Raw genomic sequence first — 20,429 nt, forward strand, 5'->3', positions numbered from 1 at the left:
ATGTGTGTATATACTTCACTCCCCCACTCCTGTCTCCCTCTGACACATGAAAGTGACATAATCGCATTTTGTCTCAATCTTTCCTTCCTCTCAGTTTGCCTTTCTTTTTCATTTTTATCTTAAGTCTCGTGACCCACGTTTGCACCTCACCTCAAACACACAAGCACTCACACACGCCGGCGCAGCAGATTCACCCACGCTAGAATGGACTGCCCTTTCTAAATCTCATTGAGTTTAGCTTTAGTCATGTGCAGGCATGTAATGCAACTGAATCTGGCTCCATGAGCACCTCATACTCTCTGATGTGGACCACCACTGCCTAGGGGGCTTACCTGCATCCTCTCTCTCTCCATCTCTCGCCATCTCAGCCTCTGATTCCTTTCATCTGCCCTTATCAGGTCCAGTCAGTTCTCAGCCACTGTACCTCCCCTCCCTCCACCTAACAGCAGGAGGTCAGGGAGACAGATTCAGCCACCTCTCTCTGGGACCGCAATTACTTCCAGTCAAGAAATCTTCAAAGAGCGAGCGTGAGATTGAGAGAGAGCTTGCTCGCAGATTTCCTCCTTGTTTTTTCTTCTGTGCACTGTTCAAATGCAAGTGGGGTACAGGCACTCTGGGATAAAAAATTACTTGCTTATTACTAGTTTTGTCCAGACTCCAAACACACTGTTTTCCCATTATTCAGATTGACTTTGGACCTGTCGGGAAGGAGTCTCTTCATGAAATAATTACAAAAAAACGCCAGAGCGATGTGAGAAATGAACACAGAGGGACAGGCAAAATTATTAAATTAAACTCATTTCGGTAATATTCGATGACCACTAATCGCACTCTCTTTCTGTCGCTCTCGACACACACATACACCCACACACACTTCGTGTAGCTCTACAAAGATTTATTGCTGCTTTTCCTTTACTATAACAAGTACGTTTTTATATTTTTTAAATGAGATGACACAGTGGTTGGGACTGCAGAGATAAACAAATCTTTTGAGAGGTGATGTATTGCTTCAAAATACCCAGAATCCAAAGTGCAGAAAACCACAGTTTTCAGTCCAATACAAATCTTATTTATATATTTGACAGTTGAGACAGAGATTAATCTCAAAGTATATACATTTATATATTAAATATTCAGATTCCTACCAACAAGAGTAACATGTATCATGGCTGACCCTGCGCTCTGACCCCAGCTTAGCTGGGATATGCGAAAAAAAGAATTTCACTGTATATGTTCAAAATGTATAATGTGTGACAAAAAAATAAAGGCTTCTTCTTCTTAACATCAATCATTGTCCGAAAATGCTGAGACAAAAGAACCACAGTTGAAGATGAGACATGAAATGGTATGCTGAGAGAAAGAAGGCAATGACAGATGGCTTGTGAGGCGTAAATGGAAGAAAATTGATTATGGTAGAACTCCAGTGCTGTAATGTCATCCAGTTTCTGACCCAGCATAAACACAGCAGCTATAAACTCCAATTATTGGCAAATCACTGCTTTCTCTTCTGTCGGGTTGATATATAAACACGTCAAACATATCAAAGAAACATGTACACAATCATGAACTGAGGGCTGTCTTGTCTGAATGCCTGAATGAATAATGCAGCACGTCCCACATTGAGAGCCTTTCCCAATTTGGGGCCCGTTACAATCTTTAAATGTGTAATTGAAGACTTTCATTGTTGTGCGTGTGGGTGTACGTATATCCGTTTGCACTATTATTCCCATCCGCTTGTAAAGCAGATCAAACAGGTGCAGTGTGTGTATTTCATTACTGTAACGTGACCAAGGGTAATTAGCATGAAAGAGCAGCCTATGCGCATGGCTCCTATTAGTCATTGAAAATGTGTTTTTGTATACATGTGCATGCATGAGTATATATCTCAATCGGAGAAGCTCGGTTTGAAGTCAAGGTCATGTGTCCCTCCCAGGGCCGCACTGCTCTCTCAGCAAGCCTTCCTTGTCCAATTTGTCTTTGTTAGCAAAGCATTGCTACAGAGTAGCCTAAGAGTAGTTCAAAAAGCACCTGGTCTATCTCCCTCTCTCCGTACCTCAATCCCTCTCGCCTCTCACTCTTCCGGCCAATCCCTTGCTCAATGGCTTAATCAATGGTGGGTGGTTGATCAGAGGAGGAGGTAGATTGAGATTTATGGTGACGTTTAGACTGCGATGCGGCCTCTATGTGGACCGGTGCCCAAGCACACCCGAGAGGGGGCTTAAGATGGCGTCATTGATCTCACTCATAATTAGCGCACAGAGGAACTAGATACAGAATTCCAGCACGTTGCCCGATGTGAATAATTTATTGAGCACAGCATGAAGTCATCCTTTGAAGTGCAGCTTTGAAGACCTACTCCCTCCCACCCCAATCTCGAACACCCCGCCGTTTTCAAAGCAACTCCCAAAAAGCAGCTAACTGTGTTCGCGAGGGTGCTTTCAGAAAACATTAGATTGACTTGGACACTTTGAGTTCACCTGCACACTTTGACTCGATGTGTGGAATACTTCCTCTCACTCTCTTCAATCGCTTTTGTTCTGTTTGCTCTTATGCCTTTCACACTCGTGCACACATACACAATACAAATAGACTCCAACAACAATCATACACAGAAGCACACATTTTCCCTCTCTCTGGGTGGAGGTGGCAGTAGGATGTTAGTGAAGTTCACAGTTGACAGAAGACTTGTGGTGGACTCTAATTTGAGCACTCAGTGTGGATGACAGCAGTTTGTGGTGGCACGCGTTATTTCTGCTCCATCTACAATGCCTTGTTGCTCCCTTATCCTCTACATCTTGTCTTTTCTCTCTCTGTGACTTGTTTGATTTCTCAAGGAACCACATTAAATTCAGCATTTTGTATGAAAGTATAAGGCCTAGCTTAGCAAGTGACATATATCCGCAGCCTTTTGTGCTGGTACTTGCAATTTAATGTGATTTGTGTGCTTCTGCTAAGAACATACAGTAAATGTGAAAGTAAACTCTGTCTGACATCAGGTGTATGGGATAAATCTTCTTTAGTAGCTCACCGAAACATTTTCAAATTACATAGGCCAATACCTTATTTCTAGGACTTTATGTGTCAGGCCAGATACCTTGAGTTTCTCGAAAGGTAGCAGCCTACATCTTACTTTATTGTATTTATGCAGAATTGACCTGCTATCAAATAAATGGAGAAAACATGCTGAAGCAACATACCCTATCAAGGCACTTTACATTTCAAAACAAGCTGTTAAAATTTTATGTTTTCTTCCACCATGAAAGCAGGTATCCGATAGATTGTAAATTCCTTATTGACCTCAGCTGCAATTTTATGGAAACTTCTAAGACTTGCTGACTCAAATCAAAGCATTTTCTATTCTACTCAAATCACTTACTATTAGTGGTACGTTGGTTATCAAACGATTACCGTATTTGAATGCACCAGTGAGTATATCAGTGCTAATGCTTGTCTCTCCTCTTCAAGCATTTGCAGTTCACTTTTATATAGCATGAAGTTATCACTGTCTATAAACGTGGGCTTTAGTGATTATTCCTGCTGACCGTTCTCTCCTGGTGTCCCCCTTGACCCTAACCAACATTAAAGAAAGATCAAAAGCTTCTTCCAGTTCTCCATACCTTTTTTCCACTCTAGGGTCTGATAAAAGACCCCCCATGTTTTAACTTATTGCTAACCAGAGGCTTGATCTGTCCTGTATGTTGCAGGCTACAGTCAACATGCACAAGTTATTTTTATGTTAATTTTGGTATCTTAAAAAACAAAATACTGATTGAAAAAAAAAAAAAAAAAAAAAATATATATATATATATATATATATATATATATATATATATATATATATATATATATACACACACACTGTACCAACAGTCATTTCATTATGTGATCGGATTAATGGATTTTCTTAAGTTGCCTGTGCCATATAATCATTATGGCAGCGTGTGTTTGGGCTGCATATCGATTCTGAACTGCTGCCAGATTGCCCCTTTCTCACCGCTGAATATATTACCACTTGAATTATCCAAATGCTATGTTACTTTAAGGCAGATCAATTTCAAACCTGTGATGCCTTTTGATTATACTTTCAGAAGGTGAAAACCATCTGAGAATAAAATATTCAAAGCAAAAATTAATTGCTGTTAATGGAATGCTAATACTTAAGATATGAAGTTCTGCAGTTTTTTCCTAATTATTGGTTTCATTAATTAGATATGTTTGTTTGTTTAATTCTGTAATTGTCTTATATATAATTAAAACTATAAAGGTATGCCAAAGGTATGAATAAAGAGGTAGAAAATTGAAAAAACTACTTAGCTCTGGTGTGCATGAGATATATGGGTTATTATAGCAGTAATGAGATAATAATCAGACTATAATTTGCTTTGGATATGTGTGAGACAAAATGACAAATAAAAAGTTGTAAATTCATGCAGCTATCTTCACATACTGTAAGTTTCTAAAGGAGTAGAAGTTTATACAGTATGTACTGAGTATAGTTCCTGTGTGTGCTGATTTGATTTTACTCTGCTTAATATTGTAAATCAAAATTACAGCTACGAATGTGGGTAGTTGACATAAAATACTTTGAAGTCCTGTGCTGTGAGCAGCATTTTGCTATTGAAAGTTGTTTTATCATTATTTCTATGCATGCATAATGACCTCATATGAACTAAGAGACTTGTACCAAAAATGTATTTGTCATTCTGTAGGACCATTTCAAATGTAAATTGTACAATAGTACATGGTGATTAAAAATTTTGAAAAACCTGGTCACCACTTACAGAACTTAAGTTTTCCCTTATACATTCATTTTCAAAGTCCATGACACTTTAATCATCAACTAGCTATTTTATTTTTCTATTTTAAACCATGGCAAGACTTTCAACTTTGCCTCTACATGTGCATCTATATATGATATTCTACTATACAGTAGCTCACCCACACAACCCTGTTCTCCTGTCCAACAGGCATCCTGTACAAAGGCAACGGTGAGAATGTCTTCATCTCCCAGCAGCCTCCAGTCATCAGCACCATCATGGGTAATGGCCGCAGACGCAGTATCTCCTGCCCCAGCTGTAACGGCCAGGCCGATGGCAACAAACTTCTGGCTCCAGTGGCCCTCGCCTGTGGATCTGATGGCAGCCTGTTTGTCGGAGACTTCAACTACATCAGACGTATCTTTCCCTCAGGGAACGTTACCAGTGTTATGGAGCTGAGGTAAGGGATATAAGCGAATAGAAGGAAATTAAAAGAAGTGTAAAATATCTGCAGTCTGATGTAGCCTTAGTGCTAATGATGTAAAGCACTTTCAACACTGCATGGCTGTTAGGCTGTAGTATGGGGCATTCAGCCCAGTATACGTCTCGTGTGGTCTGACAAGAACGTGCTGACAGTGTTCGAGTTCTCATCTGCGGGTGGGTGACTCATTACTGGTGCTCTCAGCCCTCCTAAAGCCAAGAAGAAATGCATATTCCTATACCTCTCATCTTTATGATCCACCACAAGTCTATTATTGAGCTAGTCCATCCCACATCAAAGGCTGTGTGATTGTGTGTGTGAGTGTGTGTTTATTTGCTGGGCTTAGGGAAATAACAGTGTTTATCACTCTGAGAGCATCACTGCCAACTAAACAATTTTTTTTATTTTTTTATTCAAAGAGATTAATCACGGCTATTTTAATATGACGGCTTTAAAGCCTATAATTTTAAGAAGCTGTTGATTCTGCTTGTTTATTTTTCATTCATAATTGTAACCATTCTTTTGGATACAAGGCATTTATTCCACCAAACTGATTGTATGGTCGGGTTCAGTTGGCACTTTTTACATCAATTTGGCTGAATGCTCAGGTACAAGAGCACACCAGCAAACACTGCTGGTCCTTGTTTAAATATCATTAAATTGTTTTCAAAAAGTGTTTGAATTTGTTCATTCAAGCTAAAATGTAAAAGGATGACTTTTTAAATTGATTTTTCACTCATATCTTCAAGTCATTAATTGACAATACCAACTAAAGACCTGCACTGTCAAGTGTGCCCTTTCTGTCATAGAATTATTGGTTGTGATTGTTCAATATGTAATTAAAAAAACATTCTATGAAGGTGGTTTATTTTGCTCTTATAGAGCAAAGCATGCATGTACTGATTTAATAAGCTAAAATATTTCAAATATTCAAACTAGATTCTCTCCTGACTGTGATTACTGTGTATGTATAATCTAAACGCCTTGCAGTGTAGACGTGCAGAGCTGATACATTACAAACATGAGGCGACCATATGTGCCCTTTTCTTTCAAACCTCAAGACATGTCATTTCCTTTCTTCAGATCTAGACTGGACTCCACAAAGAAACAGACGCATAGATATTCTTTCAAAGTGCTCTCAGGGCTCCTCTGTATGAAATCAGAGCTGTGTCTTGGGTCATTTATAGACTCTCGCTAAAATGATCATAAATCCTTCCCTCACACTCTCCGGGGCCTAGAGGGCCCTTCTTGTCACTCTCCGCTCTCCTGCAACACCTCATTTAGCCATTCCAGTGATACATGACTGCTGCCTCTTATCTTCTCTCTTTCCCTATCTTTCATCCCTTTCTCTTTCTGCCTAAACCATCTGTCTTTCACCCTTTTAGTCAGCTCTTGTTTTCCTTCTCATGTTTTCCCTGCCTAGGCTGGTCTGTCATTGACACTTACAGTATTTTTAACCTTATCTTATCATCTTCCCTTCCTTCCATCTGCCTCCAACTTGATACGTGCATTAAAATCTTGTACTCATACAGACACAAGCTCTCTGTAAATGGCCCATCACCTAACAGGTATTAATATCATCTTTGTGTGTGTTCTGCTGCTGCTGTAAATTAAATTCCTTCATTAAAGCAGTAAAACACATGGATGAAGCAAATGAAATGGTGGTCCTCTGTGTGACATAATAACAGCGTGGCTTCTGTACGGCTAAAGGCAACATTTAAGGAATTGCTTTTCATTGTCTGGGACACAATCAATTTACTATTATGGACCAGTTAACCTCAGCGTGTGCTGTGAGCTCACACTGTTCTTGAGCTCCCAGGTGGAATATTCACACATCTAACTCTGTTTAAGAAACAAGATAAAGTGCAGTTAGCAGCCCTGTCTCTGTGCTTTATTTCCTCTAAATGTGAGAGGGAGAGATTAATATATGCACACCTGTTTTTTCCTGTCTTGACAAAGATTTATGTGCTTCTGCTGTTTTACTCGCTCTCCTTTTTCTTATCTCTCTTATTTCTGCTCTTTTTTTCCTTTGCTCCCCTAAGAAATAAAGATTTCAGACACAGGTAAGCCTTTCCTAATATGTATATACTGTATTTATTTCACAATCTCATGTATACACAACCCCTCCCTGTCTGGTGGCAACAAATCCATTCTTTATAAAACCGTTTGTCTCCTCATAAGGGTTACTGCATGTCATTGGAAGAAAATGAATTAGTGTCACCTGCCACTAATTTTCCTGAAGAACCAATGACAGTTTGACAAAATTATGGTTGAGGTGTTTTTGCTTTGCATGCTATTGCACTTTATTTGCTTTAGAGCCATTGCCTAGCATCTTGCAAAGCATAGATAACAATAGTTAAAAATGTATGTAGTTAACTGACAACAGAACTAAATTCCAAATAAAATTGTTAGAATAATTAAACTTAATAGTATAATGATTTATACAGTAAGCCCAAAAGTATTTTGACACTTAAACTACACATTATATTAATATATTAGCATTATGTAACCTAATATCAAACCAAGTGCTGTTTATTAAAGCAATAGGTATTTAATAAAGATATATCAAGACAAAAAGTTTATGGACACTTTCAGGTTGTCAGTCTTTGTGGAATAGGTCCATAGTTAATGTGATGAATTGTGTAGATATGTGGTTCATGTGGGTCTTCCCTTGTGGGGCATCTGTGTAAACTTGAGGGTAACTGACTTCATACATCCACTGCAAAATACCTTGGGACCAGTCGGTTTACAAGTAACATAAAAAGTCCATTCTGAGAAAAGCTCTAGCATCATTTGTTTGCAGTTGCCACTTTGCTTGATGTACTGGTATCTACTGTAAAAAAAAATGATACTTTTTAAGTGTGATTCAAATGCTGCTGCTAGTCAACATCAAAAATCCAATGGGGAAGAGCTTATGTCTTCCCGACTTCCCAATTCCCAATGAGAAATTCCCTTAAACACTTTTCTCTGGCTCTGTGGAACTTATTTCTCCATTGTTATTTTGCCTGGTATTTAAGGGTAACTTTGCCCAGACATGTACAGGTGCATCTCAATAAATTAGAATGTCGTGGAAAAGTTCATTTATTTCAGTAATTCAACTCAAATTGTGAAACTCGTGTATTAAATAAATTCAATGCACACAGACTGAAGTAGTTTAAGTCTTTGGTTCTTTTAATTGTGATGATTTTGGCTCACATTTAACAAAAACCCACCAATTCACTATCTCAAAAAATTAGAATACATCATAAGACCAATAAAAAAAACATTTTTAGTGAATTGTTGGCCTTCTGGAAAGTATGTTCATTTACTGTATATGTACTCAATACTTGGTAGGGGCTCCTTTTGCTTTAATTACTGCCTCAATTCGGCGTGGCATGGAGGTGATCAGTTTGTGGCACTGCTGTGGTGGTATGGAAGCCCAGGTTTCTTTGACAGTGGCCTTCAGCTCATCTGCATTTTTTGGTCTCTTGTTTCTCATTTTCCTCTTGACAATACCCCATAGATTCTCTATGGGGTTCAGGTCTGGTGAGTTTGCTGGCCAGTCAAGCACATCAACACCATGGTCATTTAACCAACTTTTGGTGCTTTTGGCAGTGTGGGCAGGTGCCAAATCCTGCTGGAAAATGAAATCAGCATCTTTAAAAAGCTGGTCAGCAGAAGGAAGCATGAAGTGCTCCAAAATTTCTTGGTAAACGGGTGCAGTGACTTTGGTTTTCAAAGAACACAATGGACCAACACCAGCAGATGACATTGCACCTCAAATCATCACAGACTGTGGAAACTTAACACTGGACTTCAAGCAACTTGGGCTATGAGCTTCTCCACCCTTCCTCCAGACTCTAGGACCTTGGTTTCCAAATGAAATACAAAACTTGCTCTCATCTGAAAAGAGGACTTTGGACCACTGGGCAACAGTCCAGTTCTTCTTCTCCTTAGCCCAGGTAAGACGCCTCTGACGTTGTCTGTGGTTCGGGAGTGGAATACGACAACTGTAGCCAAATTCCTTGACACGTCTGTGTGTGGTGGCTCTTGATGCCTTGACCCCAGCCTCAGTCCATTCCTTGTGAAGTTCACCCAAATTCTTGAATCGATTTTGCTTGACAATCCTCATAAGGCTGCAGTTCTCTCGGTTGGTTGTGCATCTTTTTCTTCCACACTTTTTCCTTCCACTCAACTTTGTTAACATGCTTGGATACAGCACTCTGTGAACAGCCAGCTTCTTTGGCAATGAATGTTTGTGGCTTACCCTCCTTGTGAAGGGTGTCAATGATTGTCTTCTGGACAACTGTCAGATCAGCAGTCTTCCCCATGATTGTGTAGCCTAGTGAACCAAACTGAGAGACCATTTTGAAGGCTCAGGAAAACTTTGCAGGTGTTTTGAGTTGATTAGCTGATTGGCATGTCAAAATATTCTAATTTTTTGAGATAGTGAATTGGTGGGTTTTTGTTAAATGTGAGCCAAAATCATCACAATTAAAAGAACCAAAGACTTAAACTACTTCAGTCTGTGTGCATTGAATTTATTTAATACACGAGTTTCACAATTTGAGTTGAATTACTGAAATAAATGAACTTTTCCACGACATTCTAATTTATTGAGATGCACCTGTATGTCGAACTCTAGTAAAACATTTTCTTTTAACACGGCATATTGCATGTACCAGAAAGACAAAAGAAGCCTTTTGTAGCTCAGAAAAGTGTTAATTTGTTGAATTTCGCTTGGGCCTTTGATTCTGTGGCCAACACAAACAGAAAAGGTTTTAAAAAAAATACACAGATGTCAAGTTTAGCTGACACTGGTGGAAATCTGTTTTCTCAGGAAGGATTCAGAACATAAACCTCCCTTGACAGGTCTCCAGTACTCTAGTTAAGCACTCCAAATGTCTCCACCCTGGACAAGCAGGAGTTCCTGATAAACACTGCAAATAGGCCCTCATCGTCCCACAGATGTTTGAATAGTTCCACTCGAAAGGCGATGTACAGAGTGCTGTGGACATTGATATCCTACATTAAGTTCATTTGAAACCTCTGTAGGGTTTAATCGCAGACACATGTAGCATGGAAATAAATGTGACTAAATTTGACGTGGGCGAGCCAAAGCCATTAGAGCCTGTTGAATAAATTTGCAACCAGGGATAAATTTAGGAAATCCCATGGACTTGCTAACCATTCAACTTTGTCTCCTACCAAATCAATTAAAATGGAATTAGAGGCCAACTTCGCTATATGGTTAAACGGTGTGTGGGCAAAATAGTTCAGTTTAAGTAATTAAAAGGGCCGTATTTTTAGAAGTATAATTTTTATCGCCAAAATTTCTCAATGCTTCTGAGAAACAAAAACGACCCATTAAGCATTAATGATTCTGAATTAATAAGTGCTAAGGGTTATTAATCCACCACCACAGTTTCTGGCTGGTGAACCTAATGGCTGGCCTTCATCTTCCTCTCATCCCAGATGTCTCGACCCATCTGTATGTGTCATCAAGGCGCGCCCATATAACCTAATGCTCCACAGAGCCTCATAAATGTAAGAGATTATTGACCCCAAACCTCAGTATCCGTAAAGCAACCACCTCTAAGCCTCTCCCTCCTTCACTCCCAGAACCCACATTTGTTTCCATTTGTCACAGCAAAATGTTATATGGTGTATTAGTTTTAACCTGTTTGGTCTTTATTTACTGTAAGTGCTGTGTGCCAGCCTTGCCACATAGCAACAGTAACTAGCATCATCTTAAGACCTTGCTGGGTCAGTTTTTTAGTTAGCAGAGTTGCTGGAAGCATTGTATTTCAAACTAGTATGATTACTGTAATTAGAGTTATTCCCGTTTTAAACTCTGTAACTTTTGAAAAAGGAATATGATTGCTTTGTAAGTATTTCTAGTAATTTAAGTATTTCTATAAAAGGGTATAACAGACTTTCAAAAATATGCTTGTTTGATAGTTAGCTCACATAATGGTGTCAACTAGAAGTTCATTTTGATATTTTCTTCTTTTGATATCTTTTGAAAAATTCATACCATGTTCAGTCACTTGTGATATTGTGATAAAAAAAAAGCTAGCTAATGATAGTAAGGCATATATAAATGGAACATAAAAATGTGCTGATACTTTAGCACATGTGAAAGACTTAGCATTGTTTTTATTTTCTTTATTTGATAACCACAATCCTCAATATCTGATATTAACCAAAAACATTTAATAAATCAGCTCAAAGGGGGGGTCACGTGACGCCATGCAAGGAGCAGACGTGTGAGCGACGAGCTCTGCGCACTTTGCTGAATTTCGATTATTCTCATGTTATAATCTGGTGAAATTTGATACACCCAGTTACACATTTGCCCTTTGTTGCAAAACACGGCAAATAAGTCAAAATCCTCGGGCTCTGGAGACATTAAAAGACACTTACATGTTCAGGATGAAAGCCCAGACAGGCCTACTGACCGGGGACTCGATTTGGATGGCGCGGCGGGAGAGGAGATCCAGTGTCAGTTGTCCAACATGTCGGTGATGTTGACGAAGATTCTTGCTGACTTGGAGGATCTCGCTGTAATACGTCGATCGATTACGGCGATGGAAACAAAATTCTCTGAATTAGCTAAAAGAGTGACTGATGTTGAAAAACGAATCGATTTTCTGGAATCTTCGGAGAGGGAATTAACCGCTAATCCGCCCGCGACCAAAGTTGATCTGGAACATCTCCTTGAAAAGCTTGAAGATCTTGAGAATAGAAACCGCAGGAATAACGTTCGAATTGTTGGAATTCCTGAGCATGAGGAGGGCAGAGATATGGTGAAATTCCTAGACGAGTTTTTCCTGAGTCTGCTCGACATAACAGGCCACAAGCTGGAAATCAAGTGAGCTCACAGAGTCCCAGCTCACAGATCTGCTGAGGGAGACAGGCCCCGATCGATTCGGGCCAGATTTCTGAGATCATCCAATAAAGATCTTGTGTTGCGCCAGGCGAGGAGCAAAGGGAAGCTTTCTTGGAAGAACCATAATATTTTCTTGTTCCCGGACTTTGCGAGTTCGACAAGAGAGAAACGCAATCGGTTCAAGGAATGCAAGAAACTCTTACATCAGAAAAAGATCTTGTTTGCTCTAATGTTTCCTGCCAAACTGAGAATAGAAACGAAGGTCAGTCGCAAAGTATTCACATATCCAAATCAGGCAATATCTTTTATAGAATCAGTGTCTGAGTAAACCATTGGATGTTTCTCATGTGAGTGGGCCTGACTCGCTGTACTTAACTCTTGAGGAAGCTGGGCGACATTTTAGGTTTTTTGCGTTGTCTCCGCCGTGCGGCTGGAGCTTGTTTTGTGAATAACACTTTCCTTAAAGAAACTTTTGCATTTAAGTTCCTGGACAGATTGAGAGTGGACACTATGGATGACCGCAAAATATCTACATGCTCACACAAAGGATGACTTTTATGAAGCTGACGGATTGTATAAGTCATGGTATATACTTTTATGCAGCCTCTGAGTTAATTGACTCGATCATTTGGGGAACCGGGACGCCAGTTTTGTTTCTTTTTGTATTGGTTCTGACTAGCGGCTGGAGCTTGTTCTGTTGAATAACATTCCTTTGGAACAGCTGTTGATTCATCTGTTTGTTCTTCGTGCTTACTCCTCCTGCTGGCTGTGGTTTGTTTTGTTGAGTTTTTTTTTTTTTTTTTTTTTTTTTTTTTACGAGACATTGGAATGATTACGTCATCCGTTGAACTCATAACAGCCAGCTCACTGAACATTCGTTTGTCTGTCCGAGGAATCTGAACGGTTTTATATCAGCTGGAATTTGTTTTGTGGAAAATCACATCCTTGAGACAGTTCTTTGTGTTCATTCTTCCTATTGACTGGGTTTATTACACAAAGTATTTTCTGTTATGTAATTTTGTGAGGCAAAATTGAGCAATCCGATGGCAAAGTTGTCGTGGGGACTCGTGGGCGTTCATGGACCTTTTGAGTTTAGAGGGATTGTCGTGTGCGGGGTTAATGTGCATGTTTTTCTTTTTTCTGTTTGTTTTGTTCGGGGGGATGTTCGGGGTTGATTGTTTCACTAATGTGGAATGTGGTCTTCATAATTTTGTTTTTTGCACACAATTTATTTTTTCTATTATATCAATATGTCAGTTGTTAATATAAGTGTAATATCTCTCTCCACATGGAATGTGAATGGGTTGGGGCACCCCATAAAAAGAAGGAAGGTTATTTCTTTTCTTAAACATAACAAATATGATATAGTGTTTCTTCAAGAAACACATCTCTCCCCGCAGGAAGCTGAAAAATTTGTGAAGATTTGGGGTGGACATGTTTTCTTTAGTGCTGGCACAAGTAAGAGCAAGGGAGTCATTATATTGGTAAATAAACATCTACAATTCAAATGTCTCAAACAGATTAAAGATAAATTAGGAAGAGTAATTATTGTTTTAGCTGAAATTCAAGGGCAAAGGTTGATTTTGGCTAATATTTACGCACCTAACGCTGATGATCAGGGCTTTTTTATAGATCTTGAAGGGATGTTGCAAACCGCTGGCACCCCTCATGATATAATATTGGGAGGAGACTTCAATCTTTTGATGGATTCAGTCCTTGATCATAGTGAAGCAAAAGTGTGTAAGCCCCCTAGAGCAACACTGATGCTTCACAGTATATGTAAAAATCTTGGTCTTTCAGATATTTGGAGACTTTGAACCCATCCAGTAGGGACTATACATTTTTTTCGTCAGTCCATAAGATTTATTTTTTTTTGATATCCAAATCCCTAATTTCATTTGTTTTGCTCAATTGGAAACATTTTAGTCTCAGATCATGCCCTGGTGGTGCCACATATAGAGAAAAAGAAATCATATAGTTGGCACCTTAATGTATCCCTTCTGCAAAATCCTGATTTCCAACAAATGTTAAAGACTGAAATCAATGTTTATATGGAGACCAACTGGTCCTCAGTATCCTCTGTGGGCGTGGCTTGGGAGGCACTTAAAGCGGTTCTTAGGGGCCGGATCATACAGTATGCCTCATTCATCAAAAAATCCAAAGCACAAGAACTTGTGGAGTTGGAAGGAAATACTAAAAATGCAGAGGCAGAGCTGAAGCGCCATATGTCAGCTGATGGCCTGAAATATAGATATAATACTATTTTGTCGTGGAAAGTGGAGTTTTGGTTATTCAGGGCAAGACAGTCATACTTTGAGTCGGGTGACAAAGCAGGGAAGCTTTTGGCTAGATATATAAAGCAGAGAGAGTCTTTTTCTACCATTCCCTCAGTGAAATCTGCTGGTGGTGAAATATTTACCTCGGCCATTGATATTAATAATGCCTTTAAAGAGTTCTATATTGATCTTTATAGTTCCATGTCTTCGTCTACTGATGAAGATATTAGAAACTTTGTGGGACCATTAGATCTTCCTAAACTGACGATTGAGCAAAAAAACTCTCTTGATTCTGAGATAACCTTGGAGGAGCTTGACGAGGTAATTAAGTCCCTACCTGCTAGCAAGGCTCCGGGGCCAGATGGTTTTGCCGCAGAATTTTTTAGATCCTATGCTACAGAACTGGCTCCACTTTTATTAGAAGTTTATACTGAATCATTAAAGAACGGAAAACTTCCTCCAACCATGACACAAGCCCGGATCAGTCTGATTCTTAAAAAGGACAAAGATCCAAGCGAGTGTAAAAGTTACCGTCCAATTTCCCTGATCCAACTAGATGTAAAAATATTGTCATAAATTTTGGCTAATCGATTAAGTAAAGTTATGACATCACTTATATATATAGATCAGGTGGGGTTTATTCGGGGCCGCAGCTCTTCTGATAACATCAGGCGTCTCATCAATATCATTTGGTCAGTAGCGAATGATCAATCTCCAATCGCTGCCATCTCACTTGATGCCGAAAAGGCGTTTGATATGGTAGAATGGGATTAACGTTTTAAGATTTTGGAAATGTACGGGTTCGGGAGTACATTTATTGGTTGGATTAAGTTACTTTATAGACACCCTGTAGCAGCGGTACAAACAAATGGATTAATCTCAGATTATTTTACTTTGAATAGGGGCACTCGGCAGGGTTGCCCTCTTTCCCCATTATTGTTCTGTCTTGCCCTGGAACCATTAGCGGCTGCGATAAGAAAAGGAGGATGATTTTCCAGGGGTGGAGGAGGGAGGTGTGCCGCATAAGCTTCTGCTTTATGCAGATGATATTTTATTATTTGTCTCTGAACCTACTAGATCTTTGCCTTGCCTCCACAGAATTATTAATTCCTTTTCCAAGTTCTCAGGATACAAAGTCAGTTGGGCTAAATCCGAAGCTTTGGCTTTGACAGCGTACTGCCCAGTAACGGCTTTTCAGCCGGGCGCCTTCCAGTGGCCCAAACAGGGCATTAAGTATTTGGGGATTTTATTCCCAGCAAATTTGTCTGATTTAGTTAGTGTTAATTTTGACCCTTTAATAAAAAGGTTTTCGAGCGATGTCAGCAGGTGGGCTTCATTACATTTATCAATGATTGGGAAGGTTAATGTTATTAAAATGAATTGTATTCCAACATTTAACTACCTGCTACAGTCTCTCCCTGTAGATGTCCCCCTCTCTTATTTCAAGGAATTTGATAGCATAGCGAAGTCCTTCATTTGGAATGGTAAACGTCCCAGATTGCATTTTAATAAGTTACACAGGACGATAGACAAAGGAGGGCTAGGCCTACCCAAGATTTTGTTTTATTACTATTCATTCAGTCTCAGACATTTGGCTCATTGGTCACTTCCACCTGAGAGAGCCCTTCCCTGGTTTGTTATTGAACAGGCAGTTCTTGCCCCTATTTCGCCATTACAAAGCATCTTTATCAAACTAATCGGAAAAGTTAAGTTACACCCCGTTATTTCGCATTTACACTCGGTATGGACTAAAGTGTCCAGATTGTTTAAATTGGACACTTATTTAAATGCTGCCTCGAGCATATGGCAGAACCCAAGACTGTGTTTTGGCAAGTCTCCTTTCTGCTGGCCGGAGTGGATTGTGAGGGGGGTTGCTACACTCGGTGACCTATATGAAAGTGGTGTGTTGAGATCGTTTGAAAACTTGGTCCAACATTTTGGGATCCCCAGACCTCAATTTTATAGGTATTTACAACTGCGCCACCTGCTTTGCACTATTTTTGGGAGTAACACACATCCACCTAAGGAGGCAGATGCTTTGGGAGAGGTGATTGCGGCTTTTGGAAAAGGTCATGAGGCATCAGTGTACTACTCCCTGTTAATTCAGAGTATGGGGGACGGAGCCTTAACTTCTCTCAAGAGAGTATGGGAGAAAGATTTCAACTTGGCATTGGAGGAAGGAGAGTGGGCTAAGATTCTTATAAACGTTAAGTCTGCATCTAGTGATGCAAGGGTGCGTCTTATACAATTCAAAATTTTGCATAGATTTTATTGGACCCCCTCTAGACTGTATAGGCTTGGTCTTAAAGACACACCCACCTGCTGGAGATGCCAATCAGAGGATGGAGACATGGCCCATGTTTTTTGGTGGTGTGTCGAGATCCAGAAATTCTGGTCGAAGGTTCAGAATTTTGTGTGCGACGTGGTGGGCACTCAGGTTTCATTTTGCCCCAGACTTTGTGTTCTGGGCGATGGGGCGGTCATCGATGCGGGGGATGGCCATATAGGGAACTGGGTTCTGACATGTGTGATGATCAGCAGGCAGGTTATTTTGAGGGGTTGGAGGTCAGCTGGTGCGCCCCCATATCCGGAGTGGTGCACGGAGGTGGGGAGGGTGGCAGCTTATGAGGAGGTGTCATCTGGAAGACGGGGTGGCATGGGTAAGTTTGTTCGGAAATGGGGCAGGTATTTGGAGTTTTTGGAGGGCTCTCGGGTGGGGTGTGGAGAGAGTAGTGTATTATAGTTTGTATGATTATTATGTGTGTGTATGTATGTGTATATATATATATATGTATATGTATTTATGTTTGGATATGTATGTAGGTATATTGACCACAGGGTTGTTTTTTTTTGGGGGGGGGCGGGGTTGGGGAGGGGGGTTTGTGGGGTTTAATATATATATGTTTACATTTCATTGTAAAAAAATGTAAATTAAAAATAAATAAATAATTAAATAAATCAGCTCAAACAGCATTAACATCTGATCTAAGATCATAAACCAAGGAATTATTCTAAAATATAAATAAATGTACAAAATATAAATGTAAAAATTTAAATATAAATAAGTTAGCTGCCTGTCATTGTACAAAGAAGCACTTTAGCAGTAGCAGCCCTCATCTGTCATGTATGTATGTCATTGAGAGGGCCTGCCCCGCAGCCAGCCCTGTCACGAGGTGTCTGTGTGCTATTCTTAGCCTAAGTTGCTTTTAATTGAACACTGCCACGAGTTGTTGATTTTCTTCAGCAGATACATCACCTCATGTTGCTTACTGGCTTTTTCTAACGTTGTAGGGGTGCGGGTGAGAAGTGAAAATGATTGAAAGGATGTGACAGTTTGGTGGGCATCATTATGGTTGTGTCAGACGATAGTGATTACCAGTCATAACACATTAGGTTCAATCTGACAGAGTGCTCAACTCCCTTCCCCTCTAACTGGTCGGGCAAACCAAGTACATTCACCTGTCTTCAATAGTATAAACAGAACTGCCTGTCTGAAAAACACTTTCCATTCCTTTCATTTTTGTGTTTATATTTATTCATATATTTTGTGATGGATTTTTTTGTCCTTAAGATAGTTCACCCAAGTCAACTCTCTCCTTGTCACTGCATCATGTAAAAGATTTGTATGAATCTATTTGTGTTTCTGCAATATGTTTCTCTGCTTTTTAATTCTGCAACATTTCTACCTTTGTTCCATTAGCAACAATCCTGCACATAGATACTACCTAGCAACAGACCCGATGACCGGTCAGCTGTATATTTCGGACACCAACTCACGGCGGATCTTCAGACCTAAAGCCCTGATGGGAACCAAAGAGCTGCTGCAGAATGGAGAGGTTGTGGCAGGAACAGGAGAGCAGTGTCTGCCATTTGATGAGGCTCGATGTGGAGATGGTGGCAAAGCCACTGAAGCCCTCCTGCTGGGACCCAAAGGTAAAGTATAAGAAAGTGTAGTCAAATACAACAAGGTCCATTGTTTTATTGTAGCTAAAATTAATCAACACAGCAACAGCCAAACTTTACTTTGAGGTCATCTATATGACAGCAAAACTTTGACAAAATTCCCTTTTAGCAAATACACGCATTTAAAATATACAGTCTTTCTCTTCTGGGAAAAGACCAAAAATATCAGACTCATGCTGCAGTAAATATTTTTTAATGGTTTTCCAATCATGAGAAAAAAAATACTTGCTTTTTGTTATGTCCCTTTCAAACTTTCTGTTTTAATTGGAAATTATATGTACTGTGTAGAAAACTGCACTTGTCAAGCTATTCCATGGGGTCTTTTAGTTCTTTTAGTATTACCCCAATACACAGCACCACATGAACATGCATTTCCATAAGAGAAGAGCTAGTGAGGCTTGTAATTGTCACTGAATCAGTGTCAGAGATTCACTTCCTTTCCTCTTGATTTTAGCTGTGACTAAATAAAAAAAACACAGCTTCCTGAATGTTACTTGCTCTCCACATCACACTTGCTCAGGAATAATTCACCACCCAAAAGCAAAATGTGAATTATTCACCAAGTGGCACATCTTCAGTGACCTGGAAACCACAGGGGCAAGTGTGACATGTGTACCAGTCGTGTTTCGCCTGTTTGCAGGTGCAGTGTGTGTGTGTGTCTGTTTGCAGCCATCACATCTGGGCTCTCTCTCTGTCTCTTTCTCTCTATGCAGGCATTGCAGTGGATAAGAATGGGTTCATCTACTTTGTGGATGGTACAATGATCAGGAAGGTAGACAGGAATGGCATTATCTCAACACTGCTGGGCTCTAATGACCTCACATCTGCTCGGCCTCTGACCTGTGATACCAGCATGCACATTGGACAGGTATATATCCACACTCAACTGCTGAAGTCACTGCTTAATGCACTGTAATTTTAAATGTTAATCTGGCCAATTGCTGGCAAAATAAATAAATAAAATAATAATAATAAAATCCGGAATGCTGGTAATAAGAAAGCAATCTTGATTTATAGAGGAGCTGAATTCACTCTAGTTTTGCTACTGGGCTAATCCAAAATATTAGAGAGCAGAAAGGTCTTTTTTTTTTTTTTTACACGATCAGTTTAATTCAGAATGCGATCTGTGATTTTCGGTACAAAGATTTGACTGTTTAGACCAGATCCTCTGACTTTATCGCTGAATTTGTGTTAGGCCTCATTTTAAAGATAAAATCAAAAGCTGGAAGCCTTTAAATCTGTTGCCTCACTTGAACTGGATGGCAGTATTGTTTCTCATCTTGTCCCTGATACAAATTTCCTTAGGGTTAAATTTAGCAGCTACAATTATTATTAAAATGTATTATTATTAAAAACATCAAAATAATATTTGAATATTGTATATTATAAAAAATATTATTATATACAAATATTGAAGATAGTTGTTACTTTATTAGTTAATCTTAATCTTTAATATTTGATCTTTATTATTATAATAAAAATTATCCAAATAAAGATGTAGTGCTTAAATGACCCAAAAATAGTTTTACACAATGTAGAATCATTCTCTACTTATACTATTGCAGACTTGAAGTCCACCAAAATCTGAATTTTGTTTTTCCAGTCAATTGTTTGTCGTGGACTGCACTCTGACCTACTCTCTATCCACTTACCTCAAGAAATACATTAAGGCCCAAATCAGGAACAGTCTTAGAATGAAGTGAAAACCAAAAGCCTGAGATCAGCCCTCTGTGGCAGCCTCCACCCATACCAGAGTAACCAGAGGAACTTCCTTGAAGGTCTGGAGCTCCCCCCTCTGGCTGCTCTTACTCTGGTGCTGATGGCTAAATGCATCCAATCACCTGAGCTCACATTGTAGTTAATATTAAATCTGCAATTTTGTTATACTGAGTGCTTTGAGACCAATGGTTCATGATACATATGTTGTTTATTGCAAACTCACATTTAACTCCATAGTTGAAGAGGCTTTAAAATTTTTAGCAAGAGTATTTTATGCAGTATTTTAGCTACTTCATAACTACATAACTCTTAAAGTTGCTTCTCCCTATCCCAGCTTAATATGCAGAGACAACTATAAGTAA

General features: G+C 39.4%; 1 protein-coding gene across 1 annotated transcript in view; it reads left to right on the plus strand.

Annotated features, from left to right (window-relative positions):
• Positions 1-20,429, plus strand: part of LOC127445439 (teneurin-3-like) — a 362,775-nt gene that overhangs the window by 328,728 nt on the left and 13,618 nt on the right. The window contains exons 22-25 of the mRNA XM_051705512.1: positions 4,968-5,217; positions 7,281-7,301; positions 18,086-18,318; positions 19,062-19,216. Coding sequence (XP_051561472.1) covers positions 4,968-5,217; positions 7,281-7,301; positions 18,086-18,318; positions 19,062-19,216 — 659 coding nt within the window. The remainder of the gene's footprint in view (positions 1-4,967; positions 5,218-7,280; positions 7,302-18,085; positions 18,319-19,061; positions 19,217-20,429) is intronic.

Source organism: Myxocyprinus asiaticus, chromosome 8 (genome assembly GCF_019703515.2).
Source record: "Myxocyprinus asiaticus isolate MX2 ecotype Aquarium Trade chromosome 8, UBuf_Myxa_2, whole genome shotgun sequence".
In the NCBI taxonomy this organism is placed as follows: Eukaryota; Metazoa; Chordata; class Actinopteri; order Cypriniformes; family Catostomidae; genus Myxocyprinus; species Myxocyprinus asiaticus.